Genomic DNA, 17,184 nt, shown 5'->3' with positions numbered 1-17,184 from the left:
CCTCTGGTTCTGTTGCCAAATATCTTAAATCGGTGTCCTCTGGTTATGGGCCCTCTTGCCAGTGGAAACTATTTCTCCCCATGTATTCTTATCAAAACCCTTCATAATTTTAACTACCTTTTTATTAAATCTCCCCTTAACCTTCTCTGTTCTATGGAGAACAGTCCCAGTTACACTAATCTCACCACATAACTGAAGTCCTTGGTAGCAATCTAGTAAATCTCTTCTCCAAGTCCTTGACATCCTTCCTAAAATGTGGTGCCTAGAATTGGACACATTACTCCAGTTGAGGCCTAACCAGTGATTTTTATAAGGGTTTAGCATAACTTCCTTGCTTTTATATTCTGTTTATAAAGCCAAGGATCCTGTATTCTTTTTAACAGCCTTATCAACATGTCCTGCCATCTATCGTGTGTGAGGCACATAGTGATTCTTGGTGCTTTTTTAAACCTGGAGGGTTGAATCAATTCTGCTTTGTCCAACATCAATATATATGCACTTTTCTTCAGGGGTTACTGGAGCAGAACTGGGAACCCTGGCAGATTCTTCACACTGCCCTTATTCCCAGGCCCTGAAGTGAATAATAACGCCCAGCTACTGCCCTGGCTGACATGAATTAGCTCACCACAGACTTAGTATGGCTTAGTACTATATTTGTACCTTTGTCCTGTAGCTCATCAGGTGTGCTACAGTTTTTATTAAAATATGCTGGCAAATCTCCCATGATGTTGCTTATGGCAAGTTAGATTATTTGCTGTTAGCCAGGATGTTTATACCCTGGAATGCACAGTTCAGATGGAGCTGTGTGTTGGATTCATAAAGTTTAATTGACTCTCATCATCATCATAGGCAGTCTCTCTGAATCGAGGAAGACTTGCTTCCACTCTTAGCATGAGTTCTTAGATGGCTGTACAGCCCAATACGAGAACCACAGTCCCTGTCACAGGTGGGACAGATAGTCGTTGAGGGAAAGGGTGGGTGGGACTGGTTTGCCGCACACTCCTTCTGCTGCTTGCGCTTGATTTCTGCATGCTCTCGCGACGATACTCAAGGAGCTCAGCATCCTCCTGAATGCACTTCCTCCACTTGGTTGATGGCCAGGGACTCCCAGGTGTCAGTGGGGATGTCGCACTTTATCAGGGAGGCTTTGAGAGTGTCCTTGTAACGTTTCCTCTGCCCGCCTTTGGCTTGTTTGCCATGGGCGAGTTCCGAGTCGAGCGCTTGCTTTGGTATCCTCATGTCTGGCATGCGAACTATTTGGCCTGCCCAGCGGAGCTGATCAAGTGTGGTCAGTGCTTCAAAGCTGGAGATGTTGGCCTGGACGAGGACGCTAATGTTTGTGCGTTTTGCAGGATCTTGCGGAGACATCGTTGGTGGTATTTCTCCAGCGACTGAGGTGTCTACTGTACATGGTCCACGTCTCTGAGCCATACAGAAGCGTTTATGTACTGTAATCCAATCAGTTAATTGCTTTTTGGTGACGGAAGTTTGCAGATTGGAAGCTACTTAAAAGCTATCTACAAATTTCCAGGCAAAGTTTGAAAAAAAAACACAACGTGAAGTCATTGGCTTTCTTTCACTTTTTAAAAAAAAAACAATACTTTTGACACTTTGTGGTGCATTGAAATCATGAGATAGATGAAGTGAATGGTAGGATGGCTGAGTGATGAAGCCTGATGGTTGTAAATTCAAATCCTCATTGTCTGCATTTAAACTTCGTTTCTTGCAAACATTTCTAAGCTCTTGCTTGGTATTGCACTGTGGAGCACGTGCTCGGGAGTTGTTTGGGGAGGCAGAGGGAAAGAACGTGCTTAAGATCAGGCTTATCCCTCTTCAGATCACTCTGGAGTATCGATAGCAACCGTAGAGATGGTCTTGGCACCAACAGTGTTTCTGGTTTAAGAGAAAACAAGAATAATTCATCCCTGAAAAGCTGATTTATTTTTCTCCATCCCCAACCCTCTCCCAACCTTATATTTATATCTATTTAATAATTATGTTGACATAACATTGTAATGTTGAATACAGATTTATAATTGTTAAAATCATGTTTTAAAATGTTTAAATCCAATTAATATGCTTGTTAGCTGTAAAGAGTTGAAATGGGACTTTGTGTGTTGCTTAATAAAAACAGACTTCAAATTTAATAGTACCTGGAGTTTTAAAGCTGAACTAGACAGTACAAGTCTTCCAACTTTTAAGGGAAACAGTTCTCTCAAATTAAATTTGTCTTGGTGAGACATCATCATCTTTCAAAGCTCTTTTGATTTGGAAATTGTGCTGCGAGATTGGAAACTTGCTAATGATCCATTATTTAAGAAGGGTGGGAGAGAGAAACCAGGTAACTACAGGCCTGTCAGTTTAACATCGATTGTGGGGAAACTACTAGAATCTGTCATTAGGGTTAGAGTGACTGAGCACTTGAATAACTATGAGCTGATCAGAAAGAGTCAATATGGTTTTAACGGTAAGTAATGTCTGGCTCCTGGAGTATCTATGGATGTTATCTATTTGGGCTTCCTGAAGGCATTTAATAAGGTTCCACAAAAGAGATCATTAGCAAAAAAAACAAGAGCACGCGGAATTGGACATAGTCTTTTGACTTGGGTTGGAAATTCTTTGGGAGGTAGAAGACGAGGAGTGGGGATAAAGGGTTTGTATTTTTGATTGGCAAGATGTGACAAGTGGTGTTCCCCAGGGTCCTGTTCTGGGATTTCACCATTCCACCATATTTAGTAATGACTTGGATGAAGAACTAGTTGTATATCCAAATTTGCAGATGACACTAAGCTCGAAGGGACAGTAAGTAGTGCAGGGTGGGAGCAGGAGTTGTAGGCAGACATACAGATCAAGTGAGTGGACAAAACTATGGCAAATGGAGTTCAGTGAAGGCAAGTGGGAGATCATCCACATCTTTCTTGGATTCAAAGTATTTGCTAAATGGTGAGAAATTAGGAACTGTAGAGGAGAAAGAGATTTTGGAGTACAAGTACCACAAATAATTCAAAGCTAGTAGGCAGCTACAGAAATCATTTAATAGATTAATGGAATGTTGGCCTTTATCACAAGGGGGTTGGAATACAAAGGGGAGATACTGATTCCCTTGAGTATAGAAGATTGAGGTGTTTAAAATGTTAAAAGGGTTTGATGGGGTAGATACAGATAAACTATTTCCTCTGGCGGTGAATCCAGACTAGGGGATAAAATATTAAAATTATTTGGCTATTCGGGGGCAAAATCAGGAAGCACTTTTTCAAACAAGGGTCGTAGAAATAGGGAACTCTTTCTCTTTCACCCAAAAGGCTGTGGATGCTAGGAGAATGAGAGCTTTCAAGACTGAGCTAGATAGATTTTTGTTAGGTAGGGGTATCGAGGGATTATGGAGCCAAAACAGCAAAATGGAATTGAGGTGCAGATGAGCCCCCATGTAATTGAAGGGGGGAGCAAGCTTGAGCGGCTGAATGGCCTACTCCTGTTCCTATTAAGAGCATGAGACAAACTCTGTACAGGCATTTGAATGAAGCATGTGCATTATAAGCTAATTTTGCAGAGGTCAACTTAAATTTGATATTGAGAAGTATAAATAAATGTCTTGTAACAGATGGAAGCTGATATAGATGCAATCCAGAGTGATTCTCAGGACACAAGTGATCAAGATGGAATAGAGGAGCAAAAGATCAGCGAAACTAAGGAAATGGATAAAAAAGATGTTTCAGTCAGTAGACAGTTGCCTGCGAGTGCAGACGAACCTGGTGCTAAAACTCTGGATGACTGGGAACCAGAAGACCAGGTACAGAAGTAGCTGGCATTCATAAAACAGCCAAAAGCATTTCAGCAATTGATAGTCATGCAACAATTCCAGAATAGAACAGAATTTGTGTTTTAGCAACAACATTCTGTGAAAGATAATAGGGCCTGTTCAGCCATATGCTGTAGGGTTTGTTCCAATGCATTGGTTTTACCTGTCCATGAGCATGTACTAATCACTAAAATCATCAGTCATGTTAAAGTAAATGCATGTGAATGGGTTTCTTACAGTATTGAATATGCAAAGAAATGTACCTTCACCCCATTATAATTTTGAAATATCACTCAATCTCTCTCAGCCAAGATTTTTTTTTCTTTCAATGGGACTTCAATAAACTGATGTCTCTGGACTTTTAAACATTTTTTAAGTGATTTTTAGTCTCATTCAGTGTCTGATGCATGAATACATAGTAAACTATACAGTGAAGCCAGGCTGCATAGACCAAGGCTGCATAATGCAAGTTGGCATCTTGGTGCCTGCCATTCGTATAGATTATAGATTCTTTTATTTTCAATAATATCCAGCCTAGTGTGTCTCTGGAATTGCAGTTGCATGTAATGATTTACAGTTTGTGATTGTATCCCCTTTGTGTCGGTGCAGGTGCCTGCTGAGTGCCTCTCCGACTTCACATGAAGCTTCAAATTAATCCCGAGTGCGAATCAGATGAGAGCATGCAATTGCAGAGGGAGAATAGTAAACAGCAATTGTAGCAATTTTTCAGTGATAACAGGAGTCTGGTTCAGTAATATAGTTTGCAGATGACGGCAAGTTTAGGAGGCATAGTAATAAGGTCACCCTCTTTTAATCCGACAAAGACGAGTTGGAATATTTTCTGAATGGTGAAAGACTAGCAGTTGCTGAGGAGCAACGGGATTTAGTTGTCCATGTATACAAATTACTACAAAAAGGCTAATGGAATTTTGGCCTTTACCTCAAGGGAGTTAGAATATAAAAGTAAGGAAGTAATGCTTGAGGTGTATAGAACTTTGGTCAGACTCCATCTCAAGTACTCCATCAGTTTTGGGCATTGAGCCGTGAGAAGATGAATTATCTTTGGAGATTCATCAGAATTATACCACAGGTTAAATTATGAGGACAGGTTGCATCAACTTGGTTTGTATTCCCTTGAGTTAGAAGATTGAGGGGTGATCTAATCAAGCTGTTTAAAATTAATGAAAGGATTTGAGAGAGTAGATAGAGAGAAGTAATTCCTCTTGTGTGGGAATGCAGAACAAGGGGACATAATTTTAACATTATAGCTAGGCTATTTAAGATTGAAATCATGAAGCACTCTTTTGCATGATAGGGTAGTGGAAATTTGGAACTCGTTTCTCTAAATGACTGGATCCTGGGTCAATTGAAGTTTTCAAGACTGAGATCGATAGGTAAGGGAATCCAGGAATATGGAGTAAAGACAGGTAATGGTGGAACAGGCTTGAGGGACTGACTAGACTACTTCAATTCCTATATTCACATGTAGGCCACGTTTCCATATATTCAAAGCTTCATCTGTAGGCGCTTCGTCTGTAGGCATTTCAAAGTACAGTAAGTGCACCTAGTTATATTGAAAGACCATCAGTTATATAGTACCTTTGACTTGTCGAGTATCAGTTATACCGCCTTAATTTTGATTGGTATAGTGGAATCTAAAGGAGTTTAAAAAACAAATGAGTAAAATAATATTTACACTACCTTTAACTAGTTAGATTTCATAACTCTGCTTCATTTATAGTACAGTATTAAAATAGTTGATGATTAGAATTCTTAAACACTCGTAATACTGCTCATATTGGAAAATTAAAGGAACATTTTGAGATTCAACCAGCTACTCTACTAAAAAGACTGTTAATTTTATTTAGTATGTTTAATGTTAGAACAAGGACAACAGAATAGCTGTTCAGATGAGGAAAGCATCAATAAAATCCAAACTGTTAAGTATTTGGAATTTTCACCTTTTTGTTGTAGTTTGAATGGGTCATGTATCAATCTGTAGTACCGTATTGTTAACTACATCATGGTGCTCATTGCTGCTAAGGTTGTAAGAGTGGACTGAAAATGGTTTGGAGATTTTTTTTTTAAACTTTCCAAATCGGAGTATGGAATGCTTTGAACAGTTTGAAATATGATTGAATTGTGGTTCACGTTATTTATTCAGGCAGAGGATGAAAATGAAGAGCTTGTTCTTGACGAATTGGATGTCCTTTTGCCTGACGAGGTAAGCACTTCTATTTGGCTTGTTTTTTTTTTCTTGTCTTTTTCACCAATTTTCTCCTTCCGTTCTCCTGGCACTGTTAACATCTTGCTGGGAGTACAGTTCCATGGGTGGTATTCACCCTTTTTTATATCTCTCCCAAATGGGCTCAACTACCGATGGTGGACAGGGGAGATGTGTAGCAGGCCAATGGTGGAAGTCTGCAGAGTGTGGGCTAGGCATGCAACTAGACATTGCAGTAGTAGGGTGGGGTAAAGCAACAGGCACATTTGTAAACAGCCATTATAATTTTCAATTCAGTGTGTTGGGGCATGGGGGGCCTAAAAAAGGTCAGCGAAGATAAAAGTGATTGAGCATTACTTAGTGCAGGCCAGTGTGGTGGTGGTTTACTTTTGGGTGGAGCTCAGGAGGGCAATGAGGAGATTGCTGGGAAGTCGAGCCAGGAGATACAAAAACATGAATGGAGGTTTTAGTGGCAGTGAGGCAAGGACAGAGCCAGGTAATGTTTTGGAACTGGACATAAGCAATCTTAATGATGGATAGGATATGGGGTTTAAAGATTTGCTATGGGTTGAACTGTGGACGCTGCTGTTGTGCATTAGGTTCAGACACACTTAATTTCAGCAACGTTCATTGGAGGATAATCAAAAATGGGAACCTTGGCATATCCTTCTACTACTGTTGCCCTGGTAGAAATTCGCTAACTCCACATCTTCCTTGTCCCTGTGGCTCAGCTATTCACTGGATAGTCTTGTTGAGCCATGGGTGAGGGCTTATACTTGTTTGGTTAATCGGGAACAATATTTTAAAATTATATTTTTCTAACAGTTGATATAATTACACTGATTATTTTCTCTAACTTGCAAAAGTAAACCTAAACTTTTAATCAGGCTTGCATTTATGGTAGGATTTTAAATGGTAATACTTGTTTTTGGCATGCGTTTCCGCAGTTTTGTTCCTGGAATTTCAGTCGTCATCAGCCTTGGACAGTTATTTCAAGTTATTTAGACTTGAACTTTTCACGCATGATTTATTGTAACATTTGTTGTTGGTTAAAAATAAACATTTTGCTATGAACAGGTCTGTTCAGTTTTGAAATATTCGTAGAAAATTAATTGTACATTATCTTTAGTCATTCTGAGTAATGCTATGATTTATATTTTAAAAAAATAGGGCAGGCTGACTTGGACAATATATACTTTATTTTAAAACCTTAGTTTTGCAAACCAGTGGAAAGGTGGCTTCTTGCATGGTTGCCAAGTTTCAAATTATTGACTCATATAGAAGGGTCTTTTCTTTGGTTAGAATTCTCTACCTGCCCCTGATCAGCAATGTTGCTCATGCTTGAGATATATTTGCATGGACACTGAATGTGCTCTTTGTATCATTGCCTAATTGATCATAATTTGTTCTTCAAGATCGTGTTGGCAAGATTTTTCCTCCCCCACCCTTACTGTTGCCCAAGCAAGAATTCAGCTAACTCACTATAGACTGAACTATGTGGCAACAGTCAGAGGTCTTATTAATCAGGTGGTGCCTGTTTTGATTCTAAACTCCAGATTTACCAGATCTAAAGTTTTTAGTCTCTTTTTAAACGATCTCACCTTTCCAGCTTTATTTCCCCTTCTAAGCAGTTCAGTAACTTTAGAACTGTTTTTTCACCCATGACCTGCTATTTACCTGTTACAGCTCTGGATCTGCACTGTCCGATTTGATTTTAATTTGGAAGCACCAAAGTTGGATAGAATTTACCGATTTAAATTTTTTTTCCCTCCTACCACCTTCAGTTAAACATCCAGATTTATTCCTGCTAGAAAGAAAGAAAATCAGAAGTGCTTCATTCTGAGATCCAAATTGCATTTTGTTTTAAATCTAATGTGATATTGGAGCACTCAAAGTGGGGTTCATATTAATTCTGTTTGTCAAAATGTAAAAAGTTGTTGAATTCAATAATTTCATTCTTTTTAAAAAAAAAATGTCTTAACTGATATTTCAGGAAGCAGAAGTGGATGACAATGAAAAAGGTATGTAACTGTTACCACTGCCTTTGCAAAGTTTGCATCTTCCCTTCACTTTTTACCTTGTAACTTGCACTGTATTTTGATTGATTTTGTTATAAATAGATGAAGGTTGGAAAGCCATTACAAACAAGGCACTAGATTTAAAATGGAATTAAAAGACCTCGTGTTTTGGGGAAAGTTTGCATACTTGCGAAATTAAAAAAAAAATCCAACTGTGACTTGTAAAAAGGTGCAAAGAATAGACTTGCCAGTTACTATAGTGCATGTATGAATATGCACAACACAAACTTGAGTGGCAATGCTTTTTTTTCCACTAAGCTACGAATGCCTCTTATTTTTATCTTCTTTAATGTTATGTCCTGAATGAAACATAGTTTATGTTTCCATATTGGAGTAAAACTCAGGACATTCTCCCTTCATAATGACTTGCATGACAATTTCAAATTAATAGAGCTCCCTGGAACAAATAGGTGAACGGCGGATTATTTTGCGTCTTTTTTTTGTTTGATGCTATTGGAGCATTTTTTTTTTCAGAATATGGATTTTACTTTATCAAATTGGCCTTCCAATTCTTGAAATCTGATCTGTTTTCACACTTGTGAAAATGCATGGTACTTTCTATTGATTTGTGATATGCACTTTTACTTGCACTACTGCAATTGGTAGGCTAGAATCTGAAGAGTAGAGATTCTGATTTTTGTAGTAAACACAGCTGATACAATGAAACAACATAAATGGAGGCAAAACCCACGAACATTGCTCTGCTTTGCTTTGGAACTGCGGAGGATTCCGAACACTGTCGATGAATCTTTTCGGGGGGGAAAGACTGTTGAAGACTGTCACTGCTGTGTGATTTAGACGGTACATGAAAAGAGATGTTGATTTTGCTGAAGACTTTCATCCTGAGCAGTTTGGGATCCATTCTCCATAATATGTGGCAAGAAGATGAACGGATGTACTCTTGAGCTGTGGAATGTATGGAATGAGAGTATGGAATTATTTTGAAGATGGTTAACACCCTTCACAATCTGGATGAATACAGTGGAGAACATGGCTTGCATGGACCGTTTCATCAGCTGGATTTTACCAGAAATTTGAGATGCTCAAATCAGAGGACCTTGGTGGACAATTGAACTTTATTGAAGTGACGAATACAAACGAAAACAGACCTTGACTGGCAAAAAACATATTCCATTATGTAGAAAGATTGCAATTGGGATTCATGCACCAAAGAATAACGTCGCCTCAGGATGTGTGTGTTGCCACAGAAGACTTTGTGTTAAAGGTATTGCACATAACAACTTTTGTCACTGAGGAATTCAGATTCACATGCACCGTATAGTTTTCTAACCTTCTTAATTTAGGTTAATTGTATTTCTTTTTAATATCAATGATAAGGTCACCTATTAGGTAAAAGTTTTGACATTTAAACCTGTATTTTGCCATGTTTATTCCTGTTAAATCCCTCAGATGTAGATGATATAGATGACGGTTCTCGTGAAATGTCTAAATCTCTACCTTCAGAGCAAGGCCTTGCTGAATCTCAACAAATGGTTGAAGCTGAAGACGAACCCAATGCATCTTTGAAAGAAGTGGATGATGATAATATTTCAGTCACAATCCAAGCAGAAGATGCCATCACGTTGGACTTCGATGGCGACGATCTCCTGGAAACAGGTAAAACCCTGAAAACTCCAGAATGTGAGAATAAAACGAAAGTTGAAAAGGAGTCCCAGTCGCAGGAAGATGTGAAGGGAGAAGTCAAAAATGAGGGAAAGAAGGAGAAAAACCATAAGGAAGGAAGAAAAGAGGAGGGGATAAAAGCAGAGTCTGTGAAGAAGGAGACCAGAGAAGGGTCCAGAAAAGCTGAAGCTGGAGAGAAAGAGAAAGATTCTTCAAAGAAAGGCCCCTCATCTTCTGGGGCATCCAGTCAAGCAAAGAGGTTTGTTTTTCTATGTCAATTTATGATACTGAGTACCAACAGTAAGATTGGTCTTCATTTGTGAGTAATCAAGGTTCTTAATGTGAGACCTAACGAGCCAGTGTATGTTACAATTCTTTAAGAGGCTTAACATGGTGCTTTTTGTAAAACACAGATGCAAGGCTGACATTGCTTGCGTTTTTTGCCATGTAATTTTTCCTATGCTCAGTTATTCACTTTTGTATATCATTTTTTCTTTGTTGAAAACTTACAAGATTTTTAAAAAGCCTGTTAGAAAAATTCAGTCAAATAAGGAGAATTCTCACCTATGGACTCCAAACAACCACTCCTGATTACTGGAGAAGATTGTGATTTGCTCACTGAATAGAATTGGCACAAATCTAGATCTTCATTCAGCTTTGGAAAGTCAATGCAAGAGTCGATTTTGGAACTATTCTGTTCAAATGTAGGCCTTGTATATTTGTGACCAGAGATTCTTTAGCATTTTATAATTTAGTGGTCTGTTACCTTTTTTAATTTTGATGATTTATGGAAAAAATTCATTGTTTTGTTTTTATAAATGTGTCAGTAGCATTTTGAAAAATCAGCTCTACTTTTAAATATTTAGGATTCCTTTTTCTAACATTGTTTTGTGTTCATAGTTCAAGTAAGGATTCGAAGGATAAGACTGCTACTAAAGATGATAAAGGTAAGACCACATTAATGCATCATCACCCTTAAGAATATTTTGTAAATGTAACTTGACAGTTGGTTCAGATGTTGGGAATTCATGTTACAGCATTATTATAAAACTTGCATTTCTATAGCGCCTTCAACATAGTAAAACACACCGAGGTGCTTCACATGAGAGATGTATCAAATCAAATTTAACACCGAGCCACACGGATATTAGGAAAGCGACCAAAAGCTTGGTGAAAGAAGTGGTTTTAAGTAATGTCTTAAAGGAGGAGAGCGAGACTGAGTGGTTCAGGGAGGGAATTCCAGAGCTTTGGGCCGAGGCAGCTGAAGGCAAGGCTGTCAGTGGTGGAGCAAAGAAAATCAGGGATGCGCAAGCGATTTAATCGCACTGAGCTGCATGGACAGCAGGATTGGAGGAGCGCAGAGACCTTGCAGGGTTGTTGGGCTGGAGGAGTTTAGAGCGAGGGGAGATGCAAAGCTATAGGGATTTGAAAACCAGGATAAGAATTTTAAAAGCAAGGCATTGCTAGACCGGGGGCCAATGTAGGTCAGCGAACATGGGTGATGGGTGAAAGTGATCTGCAGTTCAAAGGTTTAAAAATACATTGAAGTTCGCACGCTGAATATATTCAAATCATTTAGTTAAATGATTTTCGTATGATTTGTGTTGATGGCGGTGGTTTTATTTTTCATCCATACCATAGTTAATAGCAGTACTGGGAGTAGCAGCTCCAGCAGTTCAACCAAGAACCTGTGGATTAGTGGCTTGTCCTCGAATACTAAAGCAGCTGATCTAAAGAATCTCTTTAGTAAATATGGCAAGGTATGTGTTCATTATTGTGTTTTGCTGTAAAGTGTGAATTACTATATATTACAGTTTTAAGTCACATTAATGATGATTTCATGATGTGAATTGTATACATTTTCTCATAGGTTCTGAGTGCGAAAGTAGTAACCAATGCACGCAGTCCTGGTGCTCGATGTTATGGATTTGTGACCATGTCTTCAAGTTCAGAAGTGTCTCGATGTATTTCCCACCTTCATCGCACGGAGCTACATGGACAGCATATTTCTGTTGAAAAAGTAACTTTTTTTAATTAAATCTTCATGTTGGCTATGACTTGAGGTGTGCAGGTGATAATGCTGCATTTTAATTAGCAGAAAAAATGAGATGACATAAGCATGTCTTTCCAAACTACCAATAAACTTCAAAATTAATCTGCACATACTTGAGCTAAAAAAAATCTGCCAGTCATTACTGAAGTCTCTAATACTATATAGCTGGCCACCTTTTCCTGACCATTGAACACTTTCCATTACAGTGTTCTATTACCGCAAAAAGCACAATAAATACTTGAAAACATTTAACTTCAGCACAAACTGTCATAAATACTAGAACTGATGGGTCAATGGAATGGAGTCAGGAGGGAATACTAGCAGAAAGAGAATGACAAAAACCATGTAGCAGAGAACATTTAGTGCAATAAAGCTACAACACTCGTGAAAAGAGATATGAAGGTTTCAGATGGGCTTAGTAAGACATGAATGTTCTATGGAATGGTGAGTTGATATGTTTACTTAGTACAGAGGTATATTTGAAACCATTACAAACAGTCTGAGAAAACTTAGTGTCGAACCTTTTAGGGTGCCTTTTATTTTTTTAAATCTTTAAACAGCATCAATATATGACAAGCTGTGATAAAATATGAAAGAAAGAAGGACCTTATTCTATTACTGTAAGTATACATTAGTTGCTGAATCAGTTGGTTTGTGGTGTAATTTACAGTGACACGGTCATCTATGTTGATGCATACAAGTGTCTGGATAATAAATATTTATCCATGAGAGATTCACACAACTACAAGACTATTCTAAAGGAGCTTTGCTTCTGAGAGTTCATAGTGGGGTGGGAGAGTGATTATGTTCAGTTTACTACCTTTTAAACAGTTTTGCCTGCACTCCCCTTTTTCCTTTTCCCCATTTAAGACTCATAAGGCTAGTGATAATAAACGATTCTGAAGTAAATGCACAGCACAGTATTGCTTATGATGCCAGTTTGAAGATTTCCCAATTACTCAGTTGCATTGGTGTTGTACTGAGCTGCACAGACCAGGAAGCTTTCAGGTTCTATCCCTCAATGAACTGAACTTGATCTTGTTAAACCCCTCACCTATTCCAGGCTGAACGACCTCCTCCCTCCCGGTACCCGCTTCTAACTATGCCTGAAAGGCTTCCCCCTCCCCCCTCCCACACACACTCACCTCGCTGCTGCTGTCCAGGCCCTGGAACTGCATCTGCTGCGCTGATTTACTTAACTGCGCCTAACTCACCAGAAGGTTTTTCCACAGAGGCTACATACGCCGTCCTAAGAAGAATTGGAGTAAATCGGGGCTGGCCAAACTTGCTTAACTGGCCAGAATTGGCGCGGGTGGCATGTTACGCCCCCATGACACACAAAAATTGTAACTGACTCCTCATAGGCAGTCCCTCGAAACGAGGATGACTTGCTTCCATGCCAAAAAGGAATGAGTTCACGGGTGTTTCAATGCAGGGCCTAATATTCCAGATCCTGGACTACATCTTGAAGGGAGGAAGATGCCTGTGCGTGGATTTTTGTAATGTGTTGTGGCCGTTGCACACCAGCCACCACACTGGCTTGACAGAGCTAGGTCTTGGTCCAGTGGCAAGGATTAACCAAGACGACTGGAGACCAGCTCTGATGCACGGACCTAGCACGCATGCATATCGCAATGTGGGCTGGCCCGTGCTGCCCCTGGGCCCTCGCCTCTTCTAGTCCCCAAACTCACTTCCCTCTGCAGTCTCTCGCTGCTCCTTCGCCCTCCTGCTGTGCCTGCCCGCACTGCAATCAGCGACCTGGCTTCGCAGCCATCGCCCTCCTGTAGCAGCACGCACTGCTCCCTGAAGTGGTATACCGCCGCATGCTGCTCCCTCCAATGGTCCATGCAGGTCAGCTCTGAAATGAGCTTCCGACCACATATCCGCACCAGAACATAAACCGTCTGTTTCCATCTCCCTAACATTGCTTACCTCTGCCCCTGCCTCAGCTTATCTGCTGCTGAAACCATCATCCATGCCTTTGCTACCTCCAGACTTGACTTCCAATGCACCCCTGGCTGGCCTCCCACATTCTCCCCAATGTAAACTTGAAGTGATTCAAAACTCGGCTGCCTGTGTCCTAACTCGCATCAAGTCCTGCTCACCCATCACCCTCTGACTAAAGTAGTGGTTAGTGGAATATCTAGAAGAACATAAGAATTAGGAGCAGGAGTAGGCCATTCGGCCCCTCTAGCCCGCTCTGCCATTCAATGAGGTTGTAGCCAATCCTCCACCTCAAATCCACATTCCTGCTCTCTCCCCATATATCTTGATTACCTTAATATCCAAAAATCTATCGATCGCTGTCCTGAATCAACTCAATGACTGAGCCTCCACAGCCCGCTGGTGCAGAGAATTCCAGAGATTCACCACCGAGTGAAGATGTTTCTCCTCATCTCACTCATAAATGGCCAACCCCTTATTCTGAGACTGTGACTCCTGGTTCTAGACTCCTCAGCCAGAGGAAATATCCTCCCTGCATCTACCCTGTCAAGCCCTGTTTTAAAAAAAAAAAAAAATTTGTATATTTCAATGAGATCACCTCTCGTTCTTCTAAACTCTAGAGAATATTAGCCGAGTCGACTCAATCTCTCCTCATAGGACAATCCCCCCATCCCAGGAATCAGTCTGGTAAATCCTCACTGCACTCCCTCAATGGCAAGCACATTCTTCCCTAGGTAAGGAGACCAAAACTGTACACAATACCCCAGGTGCGGTCCCACCAGGGCCCTATATAATTGCAGTAAGAAGTCTTTACTCTTATACTCAAATCCTCTTGTAATGAAGGGCAACATACCATTTGCCTTAATTGCCTGCTGCACCTACATGTTAACTTTCAGTGAATCGTGTACAATGCCACCTAGGTCCCTCTGAACACCAAGGGCCTGAACTTGGTGAAAGCTAAGTGCCGCCCAAAGTGCCGCTGATGGCTGTTGAGAGACCGGGTGCTAATTTGCCAGGAAGATTCCTCTAAAAGATATAGCAGTACCGCCCGACAGCCAAATAACGGCTTATGCCACCAATCTGGGCGGGAGCTCTCAATCTCGGCGGCAAATGCGATCCTCGCCAAAGTGCCGTCGAGGATTGAGTCAGGCCCAGGGAGGGGGGGAAACACTGAAAAACGTTCACACAAAAAAACCCAGAACACCTTCAGGGGAGCCCGCACAGGTAAAACGCTGAAAGAAAAAAAAAATTAAAACCTGTACACTAATCTTTTTTTGCAGGTCTTCGTACTTACCGTCAGGATTAGATCTACCTCCTCACAACGGTCCTTCACCCTGCTGCCGCCGACTCCCGCCCGCACCAATATGGCAGCTCGGCGGACACAAGGTCACTTGCGTGACTTGGCCGTCAGCGGGCTGTTCCCAGCGGTACTCCCCTTCCACCGGCATCAGACCGAGAGGAATTCGTCACCGAGGGGAGGCCGCCGAAAAAACTTTGTGGCAGTGGGCGATAAGACCACCAATTTCGGGCCCCAACACTTCCCAATCTCTCTCCATTTAAAAAATACTCTGCTTTTCTATTTTTCCTACTAAAGTGGATAACTTCACACTTCTCCACATTATATTCCATTTACCATGTTCTTGCCCATTCACCTAGCCTGTCTATAGATCCTATACCTCTAGCACGAGCTGCTCCAAGTGTGCGTCATAACTGAGTTATGCTGGCGCACAATGATTGGGGAAACTTGTATTTTTTAAAATTTAGGCCAAAAAAAGCAGCGTGCGCCAGAAAAAAGGCGCAAATCACGGGAAAATTGAGCCGTATGTGTCACTTTATCTGACATGTTCAAAATAATAATCACCGGCTGAAATACCACACAGCTGAAATGTACTTTGCTTGATTCTTGTATGCAGGAATTGTAATAATTTTATCTAAACTACTCCATCTCCACAGTCAGGGCCATGTGCAGTTTTCAGGTGAAGCAGGGTTAGAGGCCAGGGTATAATTGGACCAGGATGAGTGTATGTAATTCAGTCCTCATTTGAAGTCATACATTCGGTCATTATCTTTTATGTTTGCATATATCCATATTTAGAATGGAAACTGCCTATGTAACGTGTCATGCTGTGGTCATGCCCTCTGCCAGTAGTGGTGCAGTGCCTCAACTGTGAGGAGGGTGTACTTGCAGCATGCCAAGTTTACATTGGCAATTTCCATTATGCATGTGGGCATATGATGAATTTATGATGGAGAAAGTTTATAGGAAGTGTAAGCAGGCACAATATTTTATAATGTATTATAGATATATGGCTACTTGTAAACGTCTGCTTAAGGTTTGGGATGTTGTGCTCAAGGTGAGAAAATACCAGTATACTAATCCATGAGGCTACGAGTCATGTGATTCCTTGTTTTCAATTGAAATGTTTTTTATTTAGTTTTCTGAGGACAATGTCACATCTGTGGATTTGATCTCATTCCAAAATTGGCAACTGCCAATCTATCCATTACTCCTGAAGTGTGTTTTTTTGCCTTTTTTTAAAAAAAAAATCCAACTTGTCTTGTTCATTTAGGTTAAAAATGATCCTTTTAAAAAAGAATCCATCATGAAAGATGGAACCGGGAAATCAAGTTCAAGCAGAACTCGGGATAGAAAGAGTTCGACTAGTGGAAAAATAAGTAGCAGGTAAGTGTATAGTGGCAAATGATCTCGATATTTGAAAAGAAGGCTGCTTTGAACTTTTTTTCCTTTTCCAACCAACTTTCTTCCTTTTCCACTTTCCAGCATTTTTCCTCCCATGTCCACTCTCATGGATACTGATTGCCTTCCAGAATCTCGCCGAAGTAGGCCCCAAGCTCTGGAACTCCCTCTCTACCGCTCTTTCCTCCTTTTTAAGATGCTCCTTAAAAGCTACTTTTTGGACCAAGCTTTTGGTCATCTTCTGTCATTTCTTATGGCTTGGTTTCAAATTTATTTGTTTTGTCTTAAAACATTTCTGAAGCGCCTTGGGCTGTTTTACTGTTAAGACGCTATATAAATACAAGTTGTTATTGTGTGAGAGCTTGAACAGTGAGTGTCACCAGATTATTAAACAGCGGGACATCATAGTCAATCCTGATCTTGTCAAAACATGTGTACTTCAGTGGATATTGCTGGTTAGCAATCGGGAGCAGCAATCCTGACTATTTTGCCCCTTTTTAACTCTACTCCTGAGGCTAATTATTTGGCTACTGACACACCAGCTGAGATCAGCTAGCTTGGCATGTATTCAGGCAATAGGGATAACTAAAACACACTAATATCTGCATACAATTTGCAAATAATGCAACTTTATTACTTTTAAAGTTCAGTTCTTTTTTTCTGTCCCATAAGATGGCTGTAGGCAGTTTTTGTCTTCTGTTTTGCCATGAATTGTGAGAACAGTACCTTTTACTTAGTGGATCACAAATTATCTACTGAAAGGAG

General features: G+C 40.3%; 1 protein-coding gene across 6 annotated transcripts in view; it reads left to right on the top strand.

Moving 5' to 3' along the window:
- LOC139227542 (SAFB-like transcription modulator) overlaps positions 1–17,184 on the top strand; it is a 48,310-nt gene that overhangs the window by 12,971 nt on the left and 18,155 nt on the right. For 3 of the 6 annotated variants that reach the window (XM_070858364.1, XM_070858362.1, XM_070858363.1), the window contains exons 4-11: positions 3,602–3,790; positions 5,964–6,023; positions 8,017–8,044; positions 9,512–9,983; positions 10,625–10,671; positions 11,366–11,484; positions 11,595–11,744; positions 16,292–16,404. In XM_070858364.1, the coding sequence (XP_070714465.1) occupies positions 3,602–3,790; positions 5,964–6,023; positions 8,017–8,044; positions 9,512–9,983; positions 10,625–10,671; positions 11,366–11,484; positions 11,595–11,744; positions 16,292–16,404 (1,178 nt within the window). The remainder of the gene's footprint in view (positions 1–3,601; positions 3,791–5,963; positions 6,024–8,016; positions 8,045–9,511; positions 9,984–10,624; positions 10,672–11,365; positions 11,485–11,594; positions 11,745–16,291; positions 16,405–17,184) is intronic. The other 3 variants (XM_070858367.1, XM_070858366.1, XM_070858365.1) reach the window with 2 other exon arrangements.

The sequence above is a fragment of the Pristiophorus japonicus genome, chromosome 17, assembly GCF_044704955.1.
Source record: "Pristiophorus japonicus isolate sPriJap1 chromosome 17, sPriJap1.hap1, whole genome shotgun sequence".
NCBI lineage: Eukaryota > Metazoa > Chordata > Chondrichthyes > Pristiophoridae > Pristiophorus > Pristiophorus japonicus.
This window is presented reverse-complemented; position numbering and strand designations above follow the sequence as displayed.